The following is a 20227-nucleotide window of genomic DNA, read 5'->3' on the forward strand; positions in this document are numbered from 1 at the left end:
CAAAACGGAACTTCTCCCTTTGAACCACTCACGCTCGATTCAGAGTGACTTGGCATTTATCTGAAAACCCTTAGATCTTTCCCATCTCAATAGCTGGTCAAGGTGCTTCCTGCATGACTTTTGTAAACCAATGCACAAGACAAACCATGAAACAAGACAAACCATGAAACCATGTTTTGATCCATCCCCTCTCATCTTCAACCATCCCCTGGGACCTGGGCATTGTCCTCCCTCCCCGCTGGGTCACCTCTGACTCAGGTGCTCATCAAGGCCAGACTCCAGGGCACAAGGCCTCCCAGGACTGTCAATGACCCATTCACTTCGCAAGAACTCCTGGAGCAGATGTTGAACCAGCTCTGAGCCCACCTGATAGTCCTGCTGTCCAGCTCTTTCCTTTTTGTCCCTAGAAGCACAAAGCTAAAAAATGATGCAGTGAAAGGCTGGCCCCTGAGCAAGTAGCTCTTTGGCAGAAGGTGCCTGGGAGAAGGCAGGTATTAGCATGGCATGGCAGCAGGGAGCTGAGGGGCCCCTCCCTTAGCCATAGGAGTGTATCCAGATCCTCTCCTTGGTCTGCTCATTCCCACCACCTGAGCATCCCCTGGCCATCTTCCGTGCCTCTGCCCACTTGAGTGGTATCTGTACCTTCGATGGACAGCTTTGTGCCCACTGCCCAACAACAGAGGCACAGGAAGGCAATGTGAATGTTCCAAAACCCCTCAACTCTAGGGGTATTCAGCAGCCCACGTGACAGTACTGTCTCCACCAGCCGGGGTTGAGGCTGGGAGGCGGGTCCTGAGCCACATACGAACAGTGGGAGCTGACCCACTCTGCTTTGTACCTACAGGTGTGTTTCGGCAGATGAGACCACAGGCGCTGGCCATGCTGTACTTCCACCTGTGCCCTGGCTGCACCATGTGGCATGATGAGGCTGCGGAGGGCGTTTTCCGGCAGCTGGGTGTGAGGCCCCGATGCTGGAATTCTACAGCCTTGATGACCCCTCAACAATGCTGCCTGGCTGCAGGAGTTGCTGAGCGGCTTGCAGTAGGTGAAGCCTGGGAGACCTCCTGACATGGGGCCCACCTGCACCAGCACACCCCCACCCCATCCCCAGTACCGCAACACCCTCAAACCTTCCTGGGGAGGCAGGGCCTGGTGCCATACCCCCCAGCCCAACTCTGATGGGGCTCCAGCCACCCAATGGACAGGGCATACAGACAGGATGGTGGAGGCGTTGAGACCTGCTTGATTTATTCCAAGTATTTAATACACAATGACGCAACTGTGATCCCAAGTGTGCAAAGTTAAAGCCTTCGACTGCAGCTGAGGAGAGGGGAGGAATGGTTCACCTGGGGACGGTGGTGAGTCAGGAATGACAGGCAGGCGGCCATGACCAGGGCAGTCTCCTACCCATGGCCAGGGACAGGGGAGCGGCCTGAGGAGCAGGACCCAAGGGTAGCCCAGGGCCGGGGAAGGGGGCAGAGACCTCCCCTTGGCCTAGATCAGGAGCTCAGAAGTGCCACATGGCTGAGGGGCAGCGGCCCGGGAAGGGCCAGAGGCAGGGCCAGGAGAGCACCATTTCCTGGGGGGCTAGGGGCAGGGAGGTGCCCTACAGGAGAAGCCAGGAGGGGCCGCCTGCCCCTGGGGTGGGGGCCAGGCTGGAGCAGGCTGCAGCAAGAAAGACCTGAGGCAGGCGCAGGGCCTGAGAGCCTGGCTGGCTGGGCTCGGTGGGGGCTCCCAGGACAGCCTGGCCCAGGGAGCAGTCCTGACTCTGCAGGGGATGCCGAGTGAGGGGCAGCAGTCCCCTCAGGACCTCCCCTCCTCTCTCCCTGGAAAGGAGCTGGAGAACCCGTAGTGCAAATCTGTGGACCATCAGTTATGGAGGGAGGCTGTGCCCGAAAGTGGACACTGGGGTGCATCCCCTCCACCACCTCGGCCTCCACCACTGTCCTCAGTACAGCCGCTTTTCGTAACTGTGGGGACAAGGCAAGAGGGGGAACAAGAGTGGGTGTGTGGACCCTGCTCCTTCCCAAAACCCTTTCCCCAGGGCCCCCAGATGTAGGAGAGAACAGAGAGCTGAGAAGCCCTGGGATCTCAGCCGTAGGGGGCAGGAGGAGGGCCTGGAGCAGGCCCTAGGCCTCTGTCCTCCCCCAGGCCAGCGTTCCCTGAAGAACCATGCTGGGTGCAAAGATGGCCATGCTCCTTTGGGCCATCGCCACATCTGAGTGGATGTCCTCAGTGCCCAGGGTGGAGGGACAGCTCAGGCAGGCATGGCCCATCCTCATGGAGCAAACTCCAACCTGGAGCCGAACCTCTGCTGCCCATGTCCGCACCCAGCCCCAGCCCTGCAGGCACAGTGGCCTAGGCTGCTTGTGATCACTGGGTCCAGTCTAAAATGGGGCAGCCTTAGGCCTGAGGTCACGGGCATCTCTCTGCAGCCAGAAAGGGATATGTGTTTCAGCTGGATGAGGGGACACTGCTGGTTTCCTCCATCATGGTGTTGGAGTTAGGGGGCCGGGGGGCCCAAACCCAAGGTCCACATCTCATGGTTACACCCCAGCACCCTCCCACCCCCACCCAATACCCACCCCCACCTCCAGCCCAGGTCCCACCCAGACTGCCCCTGCTCTACTCTACGCTTGGCCCGGGCAGCGCAGTTACTTACACGGCAGAAAGGTATAGCTACGGAAGGGTGGGGCGGAAAGAGACACAGGTTAGACGCCCGCTGATGCCTGGGGACAGGGCTCCTGACCAGGATGGGGCACATGCCTGCAACTACTGCTGCCAACGAGCACTGCTCCCGCCCACGGTTGCCCCAGCGCTGGCCCTGGCGTCCGTCTCTCTGCCCTTGTCCCCGCCAGAGGGGTCACACCCGCATCTTCTGCCTGGCTGCCTGGTGCCACCACAGCCCCTGCCACCAGCCACCAAGCTTCCTGAGCAAGCAAGGGCTGGGAGTCCAGGTGCAGTGACTGGCCACACCTCCTGTGCCCTGCTCGGGAGAGGCCCGAGGGGAGGGGAGGGGAGGATCTGCTTGCATGGGGACTAAAGGACAAGGAACAGGGGGCTGGGCCCCGGAAGAGAGGGTGAGGGGCCATCCTGCAGCAGCATCTGTCCCTGCTGCAGGTGGTCCATGGGGTCCCTGGAACCTCAGCTTGGCCTCAGAACCCTGGCCCCACCTGCCCAACCCACTGCCTCTAAGTGACAGCAAGGAGGCCACCACACTTACGAGTGCAGGCCATGGACACCACCCTCAATCTGGGCCGACATGGTCCGCTTCTCAAACTTGAGCTCTCCTGAGTACATCATGGACCTAGGAGGAAGGTAGGTGGAGCAGATCAGGGCCACCAAGGGTGGAGAAGAGCGAGAGAAAGGAAGCAGGAGCCACCCCCAGTCTCAGCACTCACCGAAGGACAGACAGGCTGCGGGCCCCGATATCCTGGCAGCCGTGTTGGATGCCTGCTATGAGGTAGGGCACGAACTTCTGAATGGATCCTTTGTCCTGGATGGAGCCCGAGACACCCTGTGCGATCTTCACTTTATCCCCCTCGCTGCGTGGAGGGTGGAAGACTGAGCCCAGCAGCTTGAAGCTCAGAGGACCCCACCCCACCTCTTAAGGGCAAAAACGGGATACCGCCCAGAAAGGTCCCCCAGGCCACCCCTCGCTGGGCTCTGAGTCAGATGGCCCAGGGACAGATCCTGGGTCTGCTACTTAAGCCCTGTGCCTCAGTTTTCAGAACCACCATATGGGGACTGGCTGCCATCTGGGGAAGTCGGTAGCATGAGCGGGCCCTGAAGGGTTGTGGGCTGATCTGCCCAGGTGGGGCCCAGGGTCAGGGAACCTGAAGTATCGTTTCTGGCTGCTGCTGCTCTTCTCCATGGCATCCAGTGAGCCCATGCCCCGGTACTTCTTGAGCCGCACCCCGTCTGAGAAGAAGTACTCGCCAGGGGCCTCCGTAGTGGCGGCCAGCAGGGAGCCCATCATCACTACAGTGGGCAAGGGATTAGTGCCTCCAGCCCACTAGTGCCACCCCCCCAGCTTCCAGCCCTCGCCTGCCCAATCCCCAGCACATTCTCCCCTCACCTGTGGAAGCTCCAAGGGCCAGGGCCTTGACCACGTGTCCCACGGTCTGGATGCCGCCATCGGCTATGATGGGCACACCAAAGCGCCGGGCATACTCAGCCACCTTGTACACAGCAGTGCCCTGGGGCCGACCACAGGCCATCACTGGGGGAGGGTGGGGTGCACAAGGCAGAGAAGAGTCAACAGCAACTCCGGGGCCTGGCATGGGGCCAGCCCAGCTCTTCCTCCTGTGCACTACCTCTACTCAGGAAAAGGGACAGGGCTGGATGGTGTGTCTGAGGCATAACATAGGTGCTGGCAAATACCACCAGGATGAGTGTCACTCTAGGGATCTGGGCCACCCCACCCCTAAGAGCATGACAGGGGATTCTGATGGGGGAACCAGAAGCGGCCTTCAGAGCCCAATGCCCCCAGACAGGTGGCCCCAGCCTCACCTGCTCTCAAGGCACAAGTTCCCCTTCAAGGCTTTTGTTTGCAAAAACCGTTACCAGGGTTAGGTACTATGGTCCCCTTTGGGATACTGGTTTGCATTTCTTCAAGTCTAAGTGTCCAAGGTCCTTCAGTGTTAGGTTTTAGGTGGGGACTACAAGGAACCACACCTGTCTAGGGACGGATGCAAAGCTGGATAAACCAGAGATGGCGCCTCTCATTTGTTTTGTCCCTACTCTACCTCAAAGCTTTGAACAGTGCCTGAGACAAGTAGGTGCCTAATGAATATTTGTTAAGTGGGTGAGAGAGGGCCCTCATTTCACCATGGTGGCCACCTAAGGCGAAGGGCACAAACCTAAATAGCAGAGGCTCTGAGGACCAAAAGGGGGAGCTGTTTGGGGTAGGAAAGGCCAAATGCATCACTCAGTGTTTTGGAGAAATTGCCCTCACAGGAGGGGCCGGGTACATCTCTTCAGGCCAAGTGAGGACCCAAGTCTTCCAGGCAGCCACCCCACAAGTCAGATACCAGCCTCCAGGGAGCACCTCCTCAATAACCACATGGGGGACACATGTCAGGCTCCCCCCTTCCCACTTCATGTTCAGGAACCCACCCTGCAAAAGGGCTTTGTAACTGGGTGGAACTCCCCACGCCCAACCACATGGTGAAGCAGGTGTATAATATATCCTTATATATTCAGGGACATGTCGTCTCTGTGTCTTAAATATCTGCCTTGTCACAAATCAAATCCAAACCCTGAGGTTCCAACAAGCCCCATGGACAGTCACACCAGCCCCAGGCCCCAAGCCCCAGGCAGAGCTCCCTTGACCGCACTCTGAGAAGCAGGCTGCAGCTCCTGCACCCTGCTTACACCTGCCTTCCCCTAAGTCAGTGGGCCCGATGGGGTGGGGCCCATGCCTGGGTCACCCCGGAGCCTACCATGGCAGAACAGGGCCTGGCAGAGAGAGTACTTGATATACATCTGGGGAACAAAGGCGAGGCCCCCGGGCCAGTGGGCACTCGCTCACCTCCTGACACCCACCTTCCTGGGTGATGCAGATGGAGCCGCAGCCCATGCCCACGCGCAGCCCGTCCACACCAGCATCAATCAGGTTCTTGGCCTGGGCTGCTGTCACCACTGGGGGTGGGGATGGGGCAGAGGAACAGTGTGAGGATGGGATGCCCCTGCCTGCCCAACAGCCTCTTGGGACCCCAGTCTAGCACCCCCCAACCCCCCTACAGTGACCAAAGCCCATCATGCTCCCTGCCACCCATGCCAGGAGCCATACCATCACCTAGGGATGCTGAAGGACAGAAAAGGGTTACTCATTGGAGGGGCAGGAGCAGGCGGGTGGGAGGCGACCCCGCACTCACCGTTCCCCCCAATCACCTGGAGGTGGGGGTACTTCTGTTTGATGTAATGCACCATGGCGATCTGATACACCGAATTCCCTTGGGACGAGTCCTGTGAGAAAGGACGGAAGAGCTTGGGCTTAGACAGCTGAGGATTCTCAAGGCAGGAGGGAGAGCCTGAGTGGATGAACCCCTCAAATCCTATGAAAACTGTTATGAGAATGCTCTTTCCTTCTGGTTGTTTTTTTTTTTTTTTTCTGGAAATTCACTTGACAACTTTCAGTCAATTCTCAAAGGGGACTGCTTCCCTGAAAGGTTAACCACAACTAATGCAGTCTTAGAGTACATAAGGCCTTTCCTATCCGTTGTACAGACTGGTCCTTAAAGCAAGGAGACACTGCCTGGAGCCGTATCCTGTTCCCACCAACTCACTAACCAAATGAAATGACTTAACTTCTTTAAGCCTGTTTCTTCATCTGAAAATGGAATGGCGATTGTTCCTCAATGGACTGATATACATTAAGGTCTTGACGCAGTGCCTGGCAAACAGGCGGTTCTCAGTAAACGTTAGCTAAATTATCAGGGTCAACTTATGAGCCAAGAAGGCCCTCAGAGGCCTTTGCAGTCTGTTGTGAGCTGTTGAGAGGGTGCCAGTGACCTTCCTAATTTCTCTTCCTCCTAGTCACAGAATACAGATAAATCTAGATGTATGGTCCAGATCACTCACAAGGGATCAATAAGCCTTTATCCTTATTCTACCTCCCTTTATCGGGGGGGTGGGGGAGAGTCTTGATTTGCAATTGTTGCTTGCAACAATTTGTCAATTTTTTTTTTTAAGGATTCAGTGGGTACATGTGCTTGTTGCTTAAATGGAATACTGCATACTGGTGAGAACTGGGCTTCAAGTGTACCTAATACCCACATATCGAAAACTGTGTCTGATAGGCAATTTTTCATCCTTCGTTCCCCTCCCACCCTCTCCCATTTTGGAGTCCCCAGCGTCTATTATTTCCATCTTTATGAACATGTGTACTCTCTGTTTAGCTCCTACTTATAAGTGAGGGCATGCAGTATTTGGTTTTCTGCTTTGGAGTTAGTTCACTAAGGATAATAGCTTCTAGCTCTGTCCATGTTGCTACAAAGGACAGGATTTCATTCTTTCTTATGGCTGTGCCACTGGAGAATTTTAACTTGTTTGTTTTCTTTCTTTGTATCTCAGATGACACAAACCATTGTTTGTTTTTTGAGAAAGGGTCTCGTTCTGTCCCCAGGGCTGGAGTGCAGTGGCACGATCCTAGCTCACTGTGACTTTGAACCTCTGAGCCCAGGCAATCCTGCTGTCACCCTCCTAATTCTGACACCAGGGAGCACTCAGAAAGAGAGAGGAAGAGTAGCAAGGGAGGGGTACAGGCTTAATCAGAGGTGAACCTGGGTCCTCATAAACCTCCACTCTGCTGAACCACTCATCCATCTCCCCCACCACTCAGGCGGGGGCCTTACCAAGACTATGACGTCGACGCCCGCCTGGGTGAGCAGGTCCAGACGGTATTTGTCATCCTCACGGGTGCCCACAGCTGCCCCACAGAGCAGCTGCTTCTGGGAATCCTTGGAGGCCAGAGGGTAGTCTCGGTTCTTCTTCAGGTCGGTGCGGGCGATGATGGCCACCAGCTCATCGCGATCATTGACGATAGGCAGCTTCCCTGACAAGGAATGCAGGGGTGAAATGAAGCAGGCTTGGTGGGGAGAAGTTTGGGAGATGTTTAGGAGGGTGAAGATGAAAGTGGACCACTCCAGAAATTCCACTGAAGTACCCCAGTCAGCCACTAGGTGACAGCACCCCCCCCCCCCGCCCAGGAAGTGTTCCTAGGGACCTAGCCCTCTTCCCAAGGAACAGGGAGCAAAGAAACCTTTCAGCCCAGCAGGTTCCTGGGGGTCTGTGGATGGGCATCCCCGTGGCCTGGGACGGGCAGCCCCTGAGCACTGGCAGCCTTTCACCTGCTGGGCCACAGTGGCCGAAATCTCCTAGCCAGGAGTGATGCTGTCCTGCAGGGAGAAGCATGTGCCCTGTCCAATACAAACACCAAAGAACCCTCCAGTATGGACCAGGGAAGCATTTCCCAGTATAGCCAACAGGGACCTGGTGAATATTTAATTTTTCCTTTTTTTTTCTAACAAGCGAAAGTTGGCCGGGTGTGGTGGCTCACAGCTTCCTCACTTTGGAAGGCCGAGGCAGGTAGATCACTTGAGGCCAGGAGTTCAAGAACAGCCCGGCCAATATGGTGAAACCCCATCTCTACTAAAAATACAAAAAAATTACCTGGGTGTGTTGGTGTGTGCCTGTTGTCCCAACTACTCGGGAGGCCGAGGTAGGAGACTTGCTTGAACCCAGGAGGCAGAGATTGCAGTGAGCCAAGATCACACCACTGCACTCCAGCCTGGATGAGAGAGCAAGACTCTGTCTCAAAAATAAATAAATAGAAGCCACAGTTGTGGCAGGGCATGGTGGTTCACGCCTGTAATCCCAGCATTTTGGGAGGCCCAGGAGGGCAGATCACTTGAGGCCAGGAGTTCAAGACCAGCCTGGCCAACATGGTGAAACCCCATCTCTACTAAAAATACAAAAAAAAAAAAAAATTAGCTGGTATAGTAGCACATGCCTGTAATCCTAGCTACTCAGAAGGCTGAGGCATGAGAATTGCTTGAACCCAGGAGGCAAGGGTTGCAGTGAGCTGACATTGCGCCACTGCACTCCAGCCTGGGTGAGAAAGTGAGACTCTGTCTCAAAAAAAAAAAAAAGCTAAAGTTGTTTCTAGCTGGTAAATATTATAGAAACAGCTCTAGTGTCAAATAAATTTAACTGCAGGACTTCTGAGAGCCTTTAATAAGTGAATGTGCAATTCTTTATGCAAGATAGGGGATAGAGAAAGGAGTTATTGCTCAGGATTTTTTTCTGATGAGCATCTCATACGACTAGTTTTGGGAAACATACTATGAAGATGCTGCATTAGGGGCAAGCTTCCCTAAGCTAAGAGAAGGATGGCAGGAGTTGTGCTCTGGCCTGCCTGAGGTTATTCGAACCTTCCCCAGGGCTCAGTCTGGTTGCTGGGATAACCTGTGAGGCTGTGAAGGAACAACGGGACTGTGGACAGGGAGTCAGGCTGGGGGTTGAGTTTTCAACTAGCTCCCTGGTACCTTTCTTGCTACGCTGCAGGATCTCATTTGCCTCTTTCAACGTCACACCTGCTGGAGCCACCACCAGTTCAATCCTTGGCGTCATCACCTGTGGGGCCAGGAACATTTGCCTGCAGGTTGGCAGGTGAAGAGAGAAGGAGCCAGGCCTCCCTCTGGTCCCTGGTCACAGGCACCAGTCTGAGGCCCCAGCGTGAGGGTCCTCTCTACACCCAGCCCTGCTTCCCCTGCCCTGCAGGTACCTCACTGAGGAGGGTGGTGTGGTCCTTCTCAGCAAGAAAGTCGATGTCTCGGGAGGTGACGATGCCCACCAGCTTGCTGCCCATGGTGCCCGTCTCAGTGATGGGGATGCCAGAGAAGCCATGCCGCATCTTGGCCTCCAGCACATCGCCCACAGTGTGTGAGGGGCTCAGCACCACGGGGTCCGTGATGAAGCCCTGTTCAAACTTCTGCGGGCAGAGATGGGGGAGGAAAAGGCTGGAAGAAAGCCAGGGATGATGTCCAGGCTGGCCACAGGGAACAGAGGATGCAGCTGTGCTGCAGAGAAGCCAGGACCCTCAGTGGGATGAGGAGCCAGTGGGAAAATGAGGGCTCGGCCCCAAGGCTCCACTGAGAGGAAGGACACGCAGGAAGTGTAGCAGTGCAGGGCTGGCAGGGGAGGCTGGGAGGGCCTCTGAGGTGGGGACTGCCAGGTGGCATCTTGCTGGGGACAGGCCTGGTACTTGCCTTGACCTTCCGCACCTCGTTGGCCTGGAACTCTGGGGTGCAGTTGTGGTGAATGAAACCAATACCTCCCATCAGCTGATGTAGAAGGGAAGTGTGGTCAGAGCCGGGGCCCATCCCTCCTCAGCCCTGCCCCTCAGCACAGCCCACCATGGTCAGTTCCTGTGTGCCCTGGAGTCCCCATGCAGGTGCGTAACTCACAGCCATGGCAATGGCCATGTCAGCCTCTGTCACAGTGTCCATGGGGGAGGAGATCAGCGGCGTCTTCAGCGTGATCTTCCGGGTCAGGGCTGAGGTCAGGTCCTGAGGATGGAGGCACAGCCCACGTAAAGAGTTTATCACCCACTGGACACTCACTCACTGAGCTCCTACATGCACCGGCACCAGGGCAGGCCCTGGGGACACGGCAGTGAACAAGGTGGATGAGTTCCCAGCTCATCTAATGGAGCTTATGTTCTACTTGGAAAGAAAGATGACAGACACAGGACACATGCTCGAGATGACTTCAGTCAGGATGAAGGCTGCAGAGAAAAACAAAAAGGCCAAGCGACCACTGGCAACAAGGTGACTGGGGAAAGCCTCTTTCCTGGGAGGTGACCAGTGGGAGCCGATTAAGTAGAAGTCAGAGGGGCTGTCACTCTCGGCTGAGGGATTGAGTGCAAACCCGCCTCAGGGTCCAGTTCTTTCGGAGGCACACTTAAGAAAGAAAAAGAAGGCCAGGGGAGTGGAGGGAAGGGAGAGGCAGGAGGAAGGCAGGGGCAGCATGTATGGCCGTGAAGACCACGGACAGAAGCTCAGATTTGATTCGGAGAGAAGCCACTGGAGGGTCTTGACAGAGAAATGATCTGATTTATGTTTCAAAAACGTCACTCAGGCTCCAAGATGGAGAATGGATTCTGGGTGACAAGGGCTGAGGTGGGGGTAGGCATGGAAAAGAGTCTTTTAGGCATCCAGGAAAGCAAGCAACGAATGGTCTGGAGCTCAGGAGAGTGGTCAGGATTCCAAGTATCCATTTAAAAGCCACCTGCCCATGGAGGAAAGGCCAGAGCACATACCCCTCTGAGGGTCAGGCCAACAGTAGTGGATCCCAGTCCCCAAGACATTTGTGCAGACTTTGATATGTAATTTTTTTAGATTCAAAGTCCCTGAAACCCATCACTAACCCTGGTTCAGACCTCTGGCCCCATGATCTAGAAAACACCATCTTCTCCTCTTTTGTCATGCCACAGAAGGGCCACAGCCTTCCTGACAGAAGCCACAGGACAAGGAGATCCTTGCCGGCCAGGCAGGGTTTTGTTTTTTTTTTCTCTCTCTGATGGAGTCTCATTCTGTCACCCAGGCTAGAGTACAGTGGTGCAATCCCGACTCGCTGCAACCTCCGCCTCCCAGATTCAAGTGATTCTCCTGCCTCAGCCTCCCGAGTAGCTGGGATTACAGATGCCCGCCACAATGCCCAGCTAATTTTTGCATTTTTAGTAGAGATGGGGTTTCACCATGTTGGCCAGGCTGGTCTCAAACTCCTGACCTCAGGTGATCCTCCTGCCTCAGCCTCCCAAAATGCTGGGATTACAGGCATGAGCCACCACGCCCAGCTGGTAGGGGTCTTTTCAATCCCTCCCTTCCTAGCAGCCAGCCCAGGGTCTGACACAAAGCCACACTGGCCAGTAAACTTTGTTAAACTGAACAGCTGCACCAAGCAGGCTTCCTGGTTGTTGTCATAAGGGAAACAACCAGAATCATTCAAATTTCCCCCTGAAAATCTGTCTGGGTCAGCTCTGGCTAAACACCGGCTGGATGTGAACTTCCCTCACATGTAAGTGATCCAGGCACACTCAGGCCCTCTGGCCTTTCATGAGAATCAGACCAGAATAAATAGCAATAATAATAGCAACAGAAAAGAAATGTTTTTTTTTTAATGTATATGAATTCATCATTGAATCATGGCACTTTTTCTTGAAATGACTTACACCATCATCACTACCCACCTTGGCTTCTCTGAGTTTATCATATGTTAATTGTTCATTGATTCGGCTCATTGATGAGCCCCTCTGGGAAAGCAAGGCACTGCATTTCCTTGTATTTATCCAAAATGTAACTCTTTTAAACCCTCTTGCCAGTTCTTGTACATTGTGGATCAGTGAACAAGTCTGTCTACCGGTTTCAAATCTCCATAATTTTACTGGCTTCTATCATGTCCTTGTTCAGCATTCCAGACAAAATCCAATCCTTATGGTCTCTACAATAAGGCAGCCACTCCCAAGCCCACCGTTCCCACTCCCAAGCCCACCCCTTCCCAGGCCTCTTCTGAACCTGCCCACAGGCTCTGTCACTGACAGAGAGCCACCCAGCCCTGGGCCAGGCCTCACTCAGGACACTCCTGTGTTCCCATAGCTGCCTCTGCCCCATCAGGTAAAACCCTTTGATCTCTGCCTGTTTCTCTGGCAACAATAAAGGCTATATCCACCCATACCAGCTGGGTGGAATCACCCCTGTAATCACAGCGTCTTCGGAGGCTGAGGCGGGCAGATCACTTGAGCTCAGGAGTTTGAGACCAGCCTGGCCAACATGGTGAAACCCCGTCTCCACTAAAAATACAAAAATTATCAGGGGGTTTTGGCATGTGCCTGTAATCCCAGTTACTCAGGAGGCTGAGGCAGGAGAATCACTTGAATCTGGGAGGTGGAGGCTGCGGTGAGCTGAGATCACACCACTGCACTCCAGCCTGGGTGACAGAGCAAGACTCTGTCTCCAAAAAAAAAAAGGACTATATCCTATCCACCCATTCCCAAGAAAAGTCTCTCCATCTCTCCATGCCCTGCCCCTGAGCAAGAAGTCAGCCTCTTCCACCACATACACAGCCCCCTCCCCTTGTCAAAGGAAGAGGTACTCACCACCTCATCAGCTATGAAGTCTATGAATCCTGGGAGAATCAGGAAGTCGCTGTGAAGACAGAGAAGTGAGTGTTATTAGTGGGGAGGGGTGCCCCAAAGGGGCAGAGCCTGCCATGCCAGAGGAGGCAGCAGGGGGGTACAGAAAAGCCTAGAGGAGCAGAGGCTACAGCCCCCCATCCCTACTGCCCCATCAGGGCAGTTCCCACCTCGTGTACCCCACTAGAGTCTGGCAAACTCCAGCCCGGAGAGCTAGAGCCAAAGACAGCGAAAGGTCTGCTGGGGTACCATCAAGGTAATAGGCCCAAAATATCCATTGCCTTTAAGTCTCAGAGTTTGTCAAGCGACACAGAAGTTCCCATATCGCCACACACAGCAGACACAGTGCCTGCCTTTGAAAACTTCCAAATCTTGATGGGGAGAGAAAATAAGTAAACACTCGGAACAAACCTGAGAACAATTTTGTGGCGCTCAACACAGCATGAACATGACCCAGCACAGGACAGGCCGCACGCCCCGGTGCCTGGGCTGCTAAGTCACACAGGGCTGGGAACAGCATGGAGGGACCCCAGGGGGCTGAGTGCAGGGCATGTTCTGACAGAGCAGAACAGAAATGGCCAGGACGGGAAAGGGGAGGAAAGAGGCCTTAGAGGTGGGACCAGGACACTGGGGCCCCAGCCAAAGCATGGCAGCTACCAACACTAGGGTGGGCCACAGTCACAGCAAACCCCGGAAGGGAAGTGCAGGCCTGCATGGGTACATCTAGGTGCAGGGTCACAGCTCAGGGGCCCCAACCTGCTAAAATCACAGCAGGCCTTGAGAGACACACCCAAAAGCAAATACCCCACACTTCAGGAACACTATGAACTGAGCTAAGCAAAGCAGCAGGCATCCCTAGCGCAGGAAGGAAAAGCCACAGGGTGGAGGGGGGTGGGTCATTAATCTGCCCTAAGGCCTAGAGAAACTCCTAGGCATTCCCCTAGGGTGTTCTCCTAGAAGACTTCAATGACAACTGTATCAAAGGTGGGCTCTCAATCTCATCACCAAAGACCACCAAAGAAACAAAGAATTTCGGCTGCTCCCAGCCTTTGGCAGCCCTTCTTCTGTATAGCAAAGAGACCACAGAAGAAATGCTGGAGTCTGGGCCTCATAGCATTTTCTAGGTATTCTATACACCCGTCGCCTACGGGCAGGCAGGAGGAGACACTCCTCAGGAGTGACTGGGTATCCTGGTGTTTAGGGAAACTGCTGGCCAAGCAGGAGTGCTTACAAGCCAGGGCAGGGCTGGCAGGAGACAAGGCAGGGATGCTTTTGACTGGCCAGCATCCCCACTCTGCCCCTTCTGATGCTCCTTCCTGGCAGGGGCACAGTCCTGCAGCCAGGAGGCAGAGCTAGTGCCAGGCCCGCAGCAGGCAGGGCACTAGGGACCACGTGTGGCCTAGGGACCACGGAAAAGGCAAATGAAGCCAGAGGCAGACGGGTAGGTCTGTGTCCTCCTCCAAAACCCCATGTAGGGTGGGCTTAGGGGTGGCAGTCACAGAATAATTCGCGCCTTGGAAGGGGCACCAATACCAACCTGTGGGCAGGGAGGGACACAACTGGAAAAAGCGCTGGACTAGACAGTTGGAAAAGAAGCCACCCCAACCACCTGGCTGGGCCTCTCCTGGGGCCACGCGGAAGCGGCTGCTTAAGCTTGGCTCCAGGGACCCTCTGCCCTCGTGGTGAGGCTGGGAGGGGGCGTCCTGGACCAGCGGCTGGGAAAAGTCTCCCCATAACGCCCACATCTCCAGTTCCCACACGCCCGAGGGCCCCTCCATGCCCCTGAGAGGAGAAAGGGGACAGGCCGAACCCGGATCTGGCCAGAAACGGGTCAGGGCTCTGAGGGCCGCGGTGTCGCCGTGCCACGTCCGTCTGCTCCGGCGCGGGCCTCCTTCCTTCCCGTGCCCAGCCCCCAGCGCCCACAGCAGGCACTCGCACCGGGCCGGGAACGCCGGGGGAGCTGCGCACGTGCAGGGCCGGCCCGGGGGTCGCGGCGCGTGGATGCGCGCACCTAGGGGTACGAGACCCGGCGCTTACTTGTAGGTGAGGCCGTCGGCGCTGGCGAAGAGCTGCTGCGCGGTGAGCCCATCCTCGGGCACGTAGCCGGTGCCGCCGCTGATCAGGTAGTCCGCCATGCTGCCGCGAGACCCCGCGACCCGACATAAACACCCGCGCGGCCGTCCGCCGCTGCCGCCGCTGCTGCTGCTACTGCTGACGCCGCGCCGCGGCCACGCTGCTGCCGCAGGCCGGGCGGGCCGGGGGCGGGGGCGGGGGCTACGGCAGCGGCGGGGCGGGCCAGGGCGCCGCCCTCTCCTCCCGCCCCTACCGCCCTTCTCGCCCCTCCCGCGGAAACCGCCGCCTCCGCCCGCGCCGCACAAAGGGCTCAGCCGCGCCGCGCGCACACCCCCAGCTGCCTGCAGCGGCGCTGCGACCCCGCAAGCCCGGACCGGGTAGGAGGTGTGGGGCCTGCGGGGGAGAGGACCGGGTCAGGCCGGGACACGCCCCCTCCGCCGCTCTACATCCAGCCTCCCAGGACCCCCAGCAGAGGCCCCACTTCCCCCCACCCCCCCCACCCCCGAGTTCTCCCCCAGCCGGGGCCACCCACCTTGCCCTTCTCCCCAGGGCACCTCTAACACGGTTCTGCCGTTCCCCAATCCCCAATACTCTTCCGCGGACCCTGATCAAGGCCCGGAGCCCTGAGAAACCGGTCTGGGCTCTCAGCTACCCAGCACTAAGGACTTTGAGGTTGGATCGCTATGCCCCATCCCGACATCGTAGGGAGCCGGCATTCTTCATAATGACACTCCTTGACCTTTGGGTGGCCTTGGGGCCCTCTGCAGTTTACAAAGCATTTTTCATAAATGAGCACATTAACTCCACAATCTATTAATTGACAAGTATTGGGTACCCATTCCCTTGACAGAGGCAAAATCTATAGTTCGGAAAGGAAGGGAGGGGTACTGCTTCTGATTCATGGCCCAGTGCTTCGGCTCACCGCCCTATCTCCGGCTGAGAAAATGGTGTTGGTACCAAGGCTTTTAACCTCAGAGAGCGGTCTGTTATTTGGGAGGGTCCTGCGGTGGGAAGATGGGGGAGGATCATAAGCCTGGCTTAGACAAGTGTGCATACAAATAAGAACAGGGGCTAGGGAACTTCTGAAAAATCCCCAGAGCAGAAGTTGGTGGCCCTGGGTGCCCAGCAAGATCCAGATTTCTACATGGGGGCAGTGACTGGGTACAGATAGATTCACATGGGGGAAAGGTGGGGTGGTAGGAGGTAGATCCTTCCCTCTTATGGGACCAGAACTGCCAGTGCTCTTCCCAGACCAAGAGTGGGTCCCCCCACCCAGACTCCACAGCCTCCTCCCTGTGTCCTCCTGTGGCTCCCACAGCTCACTTGGGGAGAAGAGAATAAGGTGGTGTGGGACACAGTCCCCTCCCTGGCATGGTGGCTGGCTGTGGCCCTGGGAGGCTGGGTTTATTTACTTCTCAGCAGTGTGATGGCAGCTAGGCCCAGGGGAGGCTTGGCCTCCAAGCCACGAGGTTCCCTGGGATGCCCAGCCTCCCCCATTGATGCCCCCGGGACCCTGCCAGGAAAACACAGACTGTTCCATCTGTGTGCAGAGGGGAGGCTGGGGCCGGATTGCCAGCGATGTGTGGGAAGCACCTCTGAACCTTCAGCATTCATGGGCTCATGCAGGGAGCCCGGGCCACATGGGGGACCAGGGGAGCGTCCTGAGGAGCACCAGCACTAGGACCTTTCACTGGCCACGTGGAGCAGAGCAGTGAGACCAGCCACAGAAAGTGCCTGACCATTCAGAGCTGCTCTGGGGTACCTTTCTGGCCACAGAAGAACAGAGCTATCATGCCAACTGCAGGCACAGAGCAGAGATTGGCACACAGCAGAGACCAGCCCAGTGGTCTCTCTGAGTTACTGGGTCACTAAAGGACCTGCTGTGGGTCACTGTCCCCTACAGTATGAGTTAGGAATGGCTAGAGTACTATTCAGGATTCAACCAGAGCCGGGGCCCAGGAGAGCAGCTGGATTTTACCATCTCAGGTGACCTGACTGTGACATCTGCCCCAGCCTTCTTAGGCTGCCTGGCTGAGGCATGGGGAGGGTCACCTTCCCAGTGATTACAGACTTCATGGCCCCACTCCCCTCTCCTGCTCCCCTACGCACCTCCCGCTTTGACCTGTGTTGGGCTCATCACTCTAAGCTGCTGGGCTCAGCCCTGGGTTAGGCTGTGCTTTTCCAGAGACTCCGCTAATCCACCCTCAACCCCCGCTCTCATACACCCTCTTCCTGATCTTCCCCAGCTGCTTCCTCCATGGGGAGGAGACACCGAGGCAACCAGTTGGCCTCTGAAGCCGAGGAAGGGCTGTTGTCCCCTGAGACCCCCACCTAGCAGCTGTGGGGATAGGAAGGCAGGTCCAAGCCCCTTCCTCAGGGTAGCAGGGCAACAGTGCCCAGCTGGGTACTGAGGTCCAGGCAGGGAACCCCGAGGGCTCTATCAGGCCTGGGGCTATTTGAAGGAACAAGATTTCAAAACACTCTTGAGGGGAAGATGGGGGAAGGGTAGAAAAGGTAACAACATTAGCACTGTTGAGCTGGGACGGGGGCATAGCCTGTCCAAGTTCAAGCCAGAGAGCAATAACACTGGATTCAAACCCAGGACTGCTCACGGAATCCTGTCCTCTTCCCACAGCTCCAGGTTGGCGAAGGCAGGTGGAGGTCTGGCCAGCAGCTTTTGAATCTCACTACACCACCTGGCTGGGGCTCAGGTTTACACAGGCTCCCTGAGCCCAAGTGGGGGGTGCGGGTCGGGTTGGGGGTGGAGGTAGGGATGGCCCCTTGATGCAGAAGTGCAATCTGGAGAAAGGATGCACTCACATGGCTCCCGCCTGAGCTCTGAAACATTATGTTTGCAACCCCTACTCTAACCAAGCACTGCCTCTGTCAAGCCCCAACCGGCTCATTCAGCCCCTGTGGCCCCTCCCTATCGCCCTGAGGCCTGAACCCCAGGAGCTGGATTTCTAGGACAGGAGAAAGGCTGGGAGTTGCCTAAGCCTGAGTCAATTCTAGAGAGGCAGCCTGCCGGGACAGGGGGGCCTAACTCAGCAGCCCCACTGCCGAGGAGCCCCTTAAGCCGTTAAAAGTTCTTACATAAGCGGCCAACCCCTGGGCAGAGCTGCCGGGCTAATTCCCCCAGACCACCCCCACCTAACCCAGCTGCCAGGTCACCTCCCCAAGCTGCTGAACACCAGCAGATGGGCAGAGAAAGAAGTCCAAATCCTCTGGACCGGAAGGACAGTGGGATTGCATTTCAAGCTGCGATACAATCCAGAGATTAGCTGCTGTCTCCTTTTCAGCCAGTCCCCCTGGGGCCCAGCTCACTACCCTACTCTTCCTCCAGTGTCCCTCATTCCCCTACAGACCCCAGCATGGGGGCCTGCGTCTTCGGAGAGACCTTGAGGTGAGCTGCACTGGCAGCCTCATCAGATCTCAGTGCATGGTGAGGAGGGGAGAGTGTCCTCACCTAGCCCTGCGAAGGCGATCCATCTGGACACCAACACCTGCCAGTAAGACCACTGAAGATAGTTCTAGGAGGAAACAGCTAAGGAGGGGTAAGCCAAGTCGGACAGGACTCCAGCAAGCACTGTTTGAACCCCAGGAGTTGGAGCCACCTGAACGGGGTGTCGTCGGGTGTGTAGCGAGGTCCAATCTAGGGCTAAGATTTTAGGGAAGGTTTTTACGACCTGTTCCCTCTCCTCCGCTCCCCAGTGCAACGAAGCACCTAACCCTTCGCACAGTGCCCGTCTGCATCCCCCAACCAAAGCCGGGAGCGTGGCGTTTCGGGAAGTTAGAGGCTGAGGCGGTAATAGGGGAAGGGTTTGTGGGGCCTGCCCCTCCCCCGCAGCGTCGCCGGGTTCCCGGAGCCGCCGCGCCCTCCTCGGCCGCCCGCCCCGGATGCGCCCCGCGCGCTCTGCCCTGGGCGTCACCTCTCGGGCTCGTAGCCGGCCTGCAGCAGTCGGGCGCTGTACCGCTGCGCCGCCGTCTCGTGTCCCGAGTGTTGCCGGGCTCCGGGCTCCGGAACAGCGGCGGCTCCGCCTCCCTGCGGCGGTGGTGGAGTGAGTGGCCCCTCCATGCGGAGGCCGCAGCTCAGGGCGGGCGGGAGCCTCTCCGCCTGGAGGCTCCCGAGGCCCCGGCTGGGCAGTGAGCGCAGCCCGGTCGAGTCCCGAGGAGGGGCGGGGCCGCCGGGGCGGGGCCTCGTGCCGGGGGCGGGGCAGGGGAATCCGGGAGTCGACTGGGCTCCGCCCTGGGCTCCCCGCTCTCCCCCACGCTGCTACGCAGATGCCTAGACTCGGTTCGTCTCTCCCATCCCAGATTCAGCGAGGGTACATCGGGGGATGAGGGGAAGAGCTGTCCCTACACGGGTGGGACTGGAAAGGACCCCGTCCCCTTCCCTGCCGTCCGGACCTTCCAGTGTCTCCTGGCCCCTTCCGAGGAAAACCAGAAGAGGAAAGGAGCTGGGCTCCGGAGGCAGGGCTTCTCCTTGCGTGTCGGGTCCGCTCCTCTGTTGCACACCGACGATGCCAGGTCCCCTGGAGCGCCTCATACCCGCAGGCCGCAGACCTCCCGCGCTGGGGCGAGAGAGTCGTGCTCAGCCGACTCCACGTTAGAGAGCGGGGAGAGGGATTTCCACAGCCTGTAATCTGCCAGGGAACGAACAGAACAGACAAGGCTGCGGGCTCATTAAGGAACAGGACCTAGTCTTGCCTCGTTGTGGAGGTACTTTACCTTGTTATGTTACCCCGTAACAAGGGAGTGGGGCAGAGCAGTGTACTCAAACTTGTTTGTCCACTTACTAGAAGGCGCACTTTTTCCTACTGTTATCATTGTGAACAGTGATTGAACACCTAGCAAAAATGGCAAAGAAATGTAAGAGTCCTTGCCCTCAGGCAATTTATTTCAGGAGACAAAGTAGATGAAAATAAACAGCTGATAATTGTCATGCCATATACAGATGGTCCTCGACTTACAATGGTCGACTTACGATTTTTCAACCTTACAGATGGATTTACCCTGAGGTAGCCCCATCTTTAAGTCGAGAAGCATCTGGAGATTTTATTTTATTTTATTTTATTTATTTTTTATTTTATTTGAGACGGAGTCTCGCTCTGTCGCCCAGGCTGGAGTGCAATGGCGTGATCTCGGCTCACTGCAAGCTCCGCCTCCCGGGTTCACGCCATTCTCCTGGCGCAGCCTCCAGAGTAGCTGGGACTACAGGCGCCCGCCACCACGCCCAGCTAATTTTTTGTATTTTTAGTACAGACGGGGTTTCACCGTGTTAGCCAGGATGGTCTCGATCTTCTGACCTTGTGATCCGCCCGCCTTGGCCTCCCAAAGTGCTGGGATTACAGGCGTGAGCCACCGCGCCCGGCGCATCTGGACTTTTGTCTGACAAGTCTGAGGGAACAAATGGTAAACACTGCGTGATTGAGGAGTGCTAAGATGTATTAGGGGTCA

At 56.7% G+C, this 20227-nt stretch overlaps 1 protein-coding gene across 6 annotated transcripts; it reads right to left on the reverse strand.

Annotated features, from left to right (window-relative positions):
- Window positions 1-1220: 1220 nt before the first annotated feature.
- Window positions 1221-18961, reverse strand: IMPDH1 (inosine monophosphate dehydrogenase 1). Of its 6 annotated transcripts, XM_019031515.4 has the most exons (17): window positions 18700-18955; window positions 18237-18428; window positions 14735-14833; window positions 12662-12710; window positions 9972-10073; window positions 9774-9848; window positions 9290-9496; window positions 9051-9138; window positions 7359-7558; window positions 5880-5970; window positions 5548-5643; window positions 4079-4222; window positions 3837-3981; window positions 3402-3545; window positions 3224-3307; window positions 2663-2679; window positions 1221-1970 (listed from the first exon to the last, which is right to left on the reverse strand). In XM_019031515.4, the coding sequence occupies exons 1-17, from the start codon at window positions 18843-18845 to the stop codon at window positions 1870-1872; spliced, it is 1980 nt and encodes a 659-aa protein (XP_018887060.2). In that variant the 5' UTR covers window positions 18846-18955; the 3' UTR covers window positions 1221-1869. The 6 variants fall into 6 exon arrangements, with proteins under 6 accessions (XP_018887060.2, XP_018887061.2, XP_018887063.2 ...); XM_019031516.4 differs by lacking the exon at window positions 2663-2679 and having other exon boundaries at window positions 18700-18961; XM_019031518.4 differs by lacking the exon at window positions 18237-18428.
- Window positions 18962-20227: the final 1266 nt, after the last annotated feature.

Source organism: Gorilla gorilla, chromosome 6, assembly GCF_029281585.2.
Source record: "Gorilla gorilla gorilla isolate KB3781 chromosome 6, NHGRI_mGorGor1-v2.1_pri, whole genome shotgun sequence".
Lineage (NCBI taxonomy): Eukaryota > Metazoa > Chordata > Mammalia > Primates > Hominidae > Gorilla > Gorilla gorilla.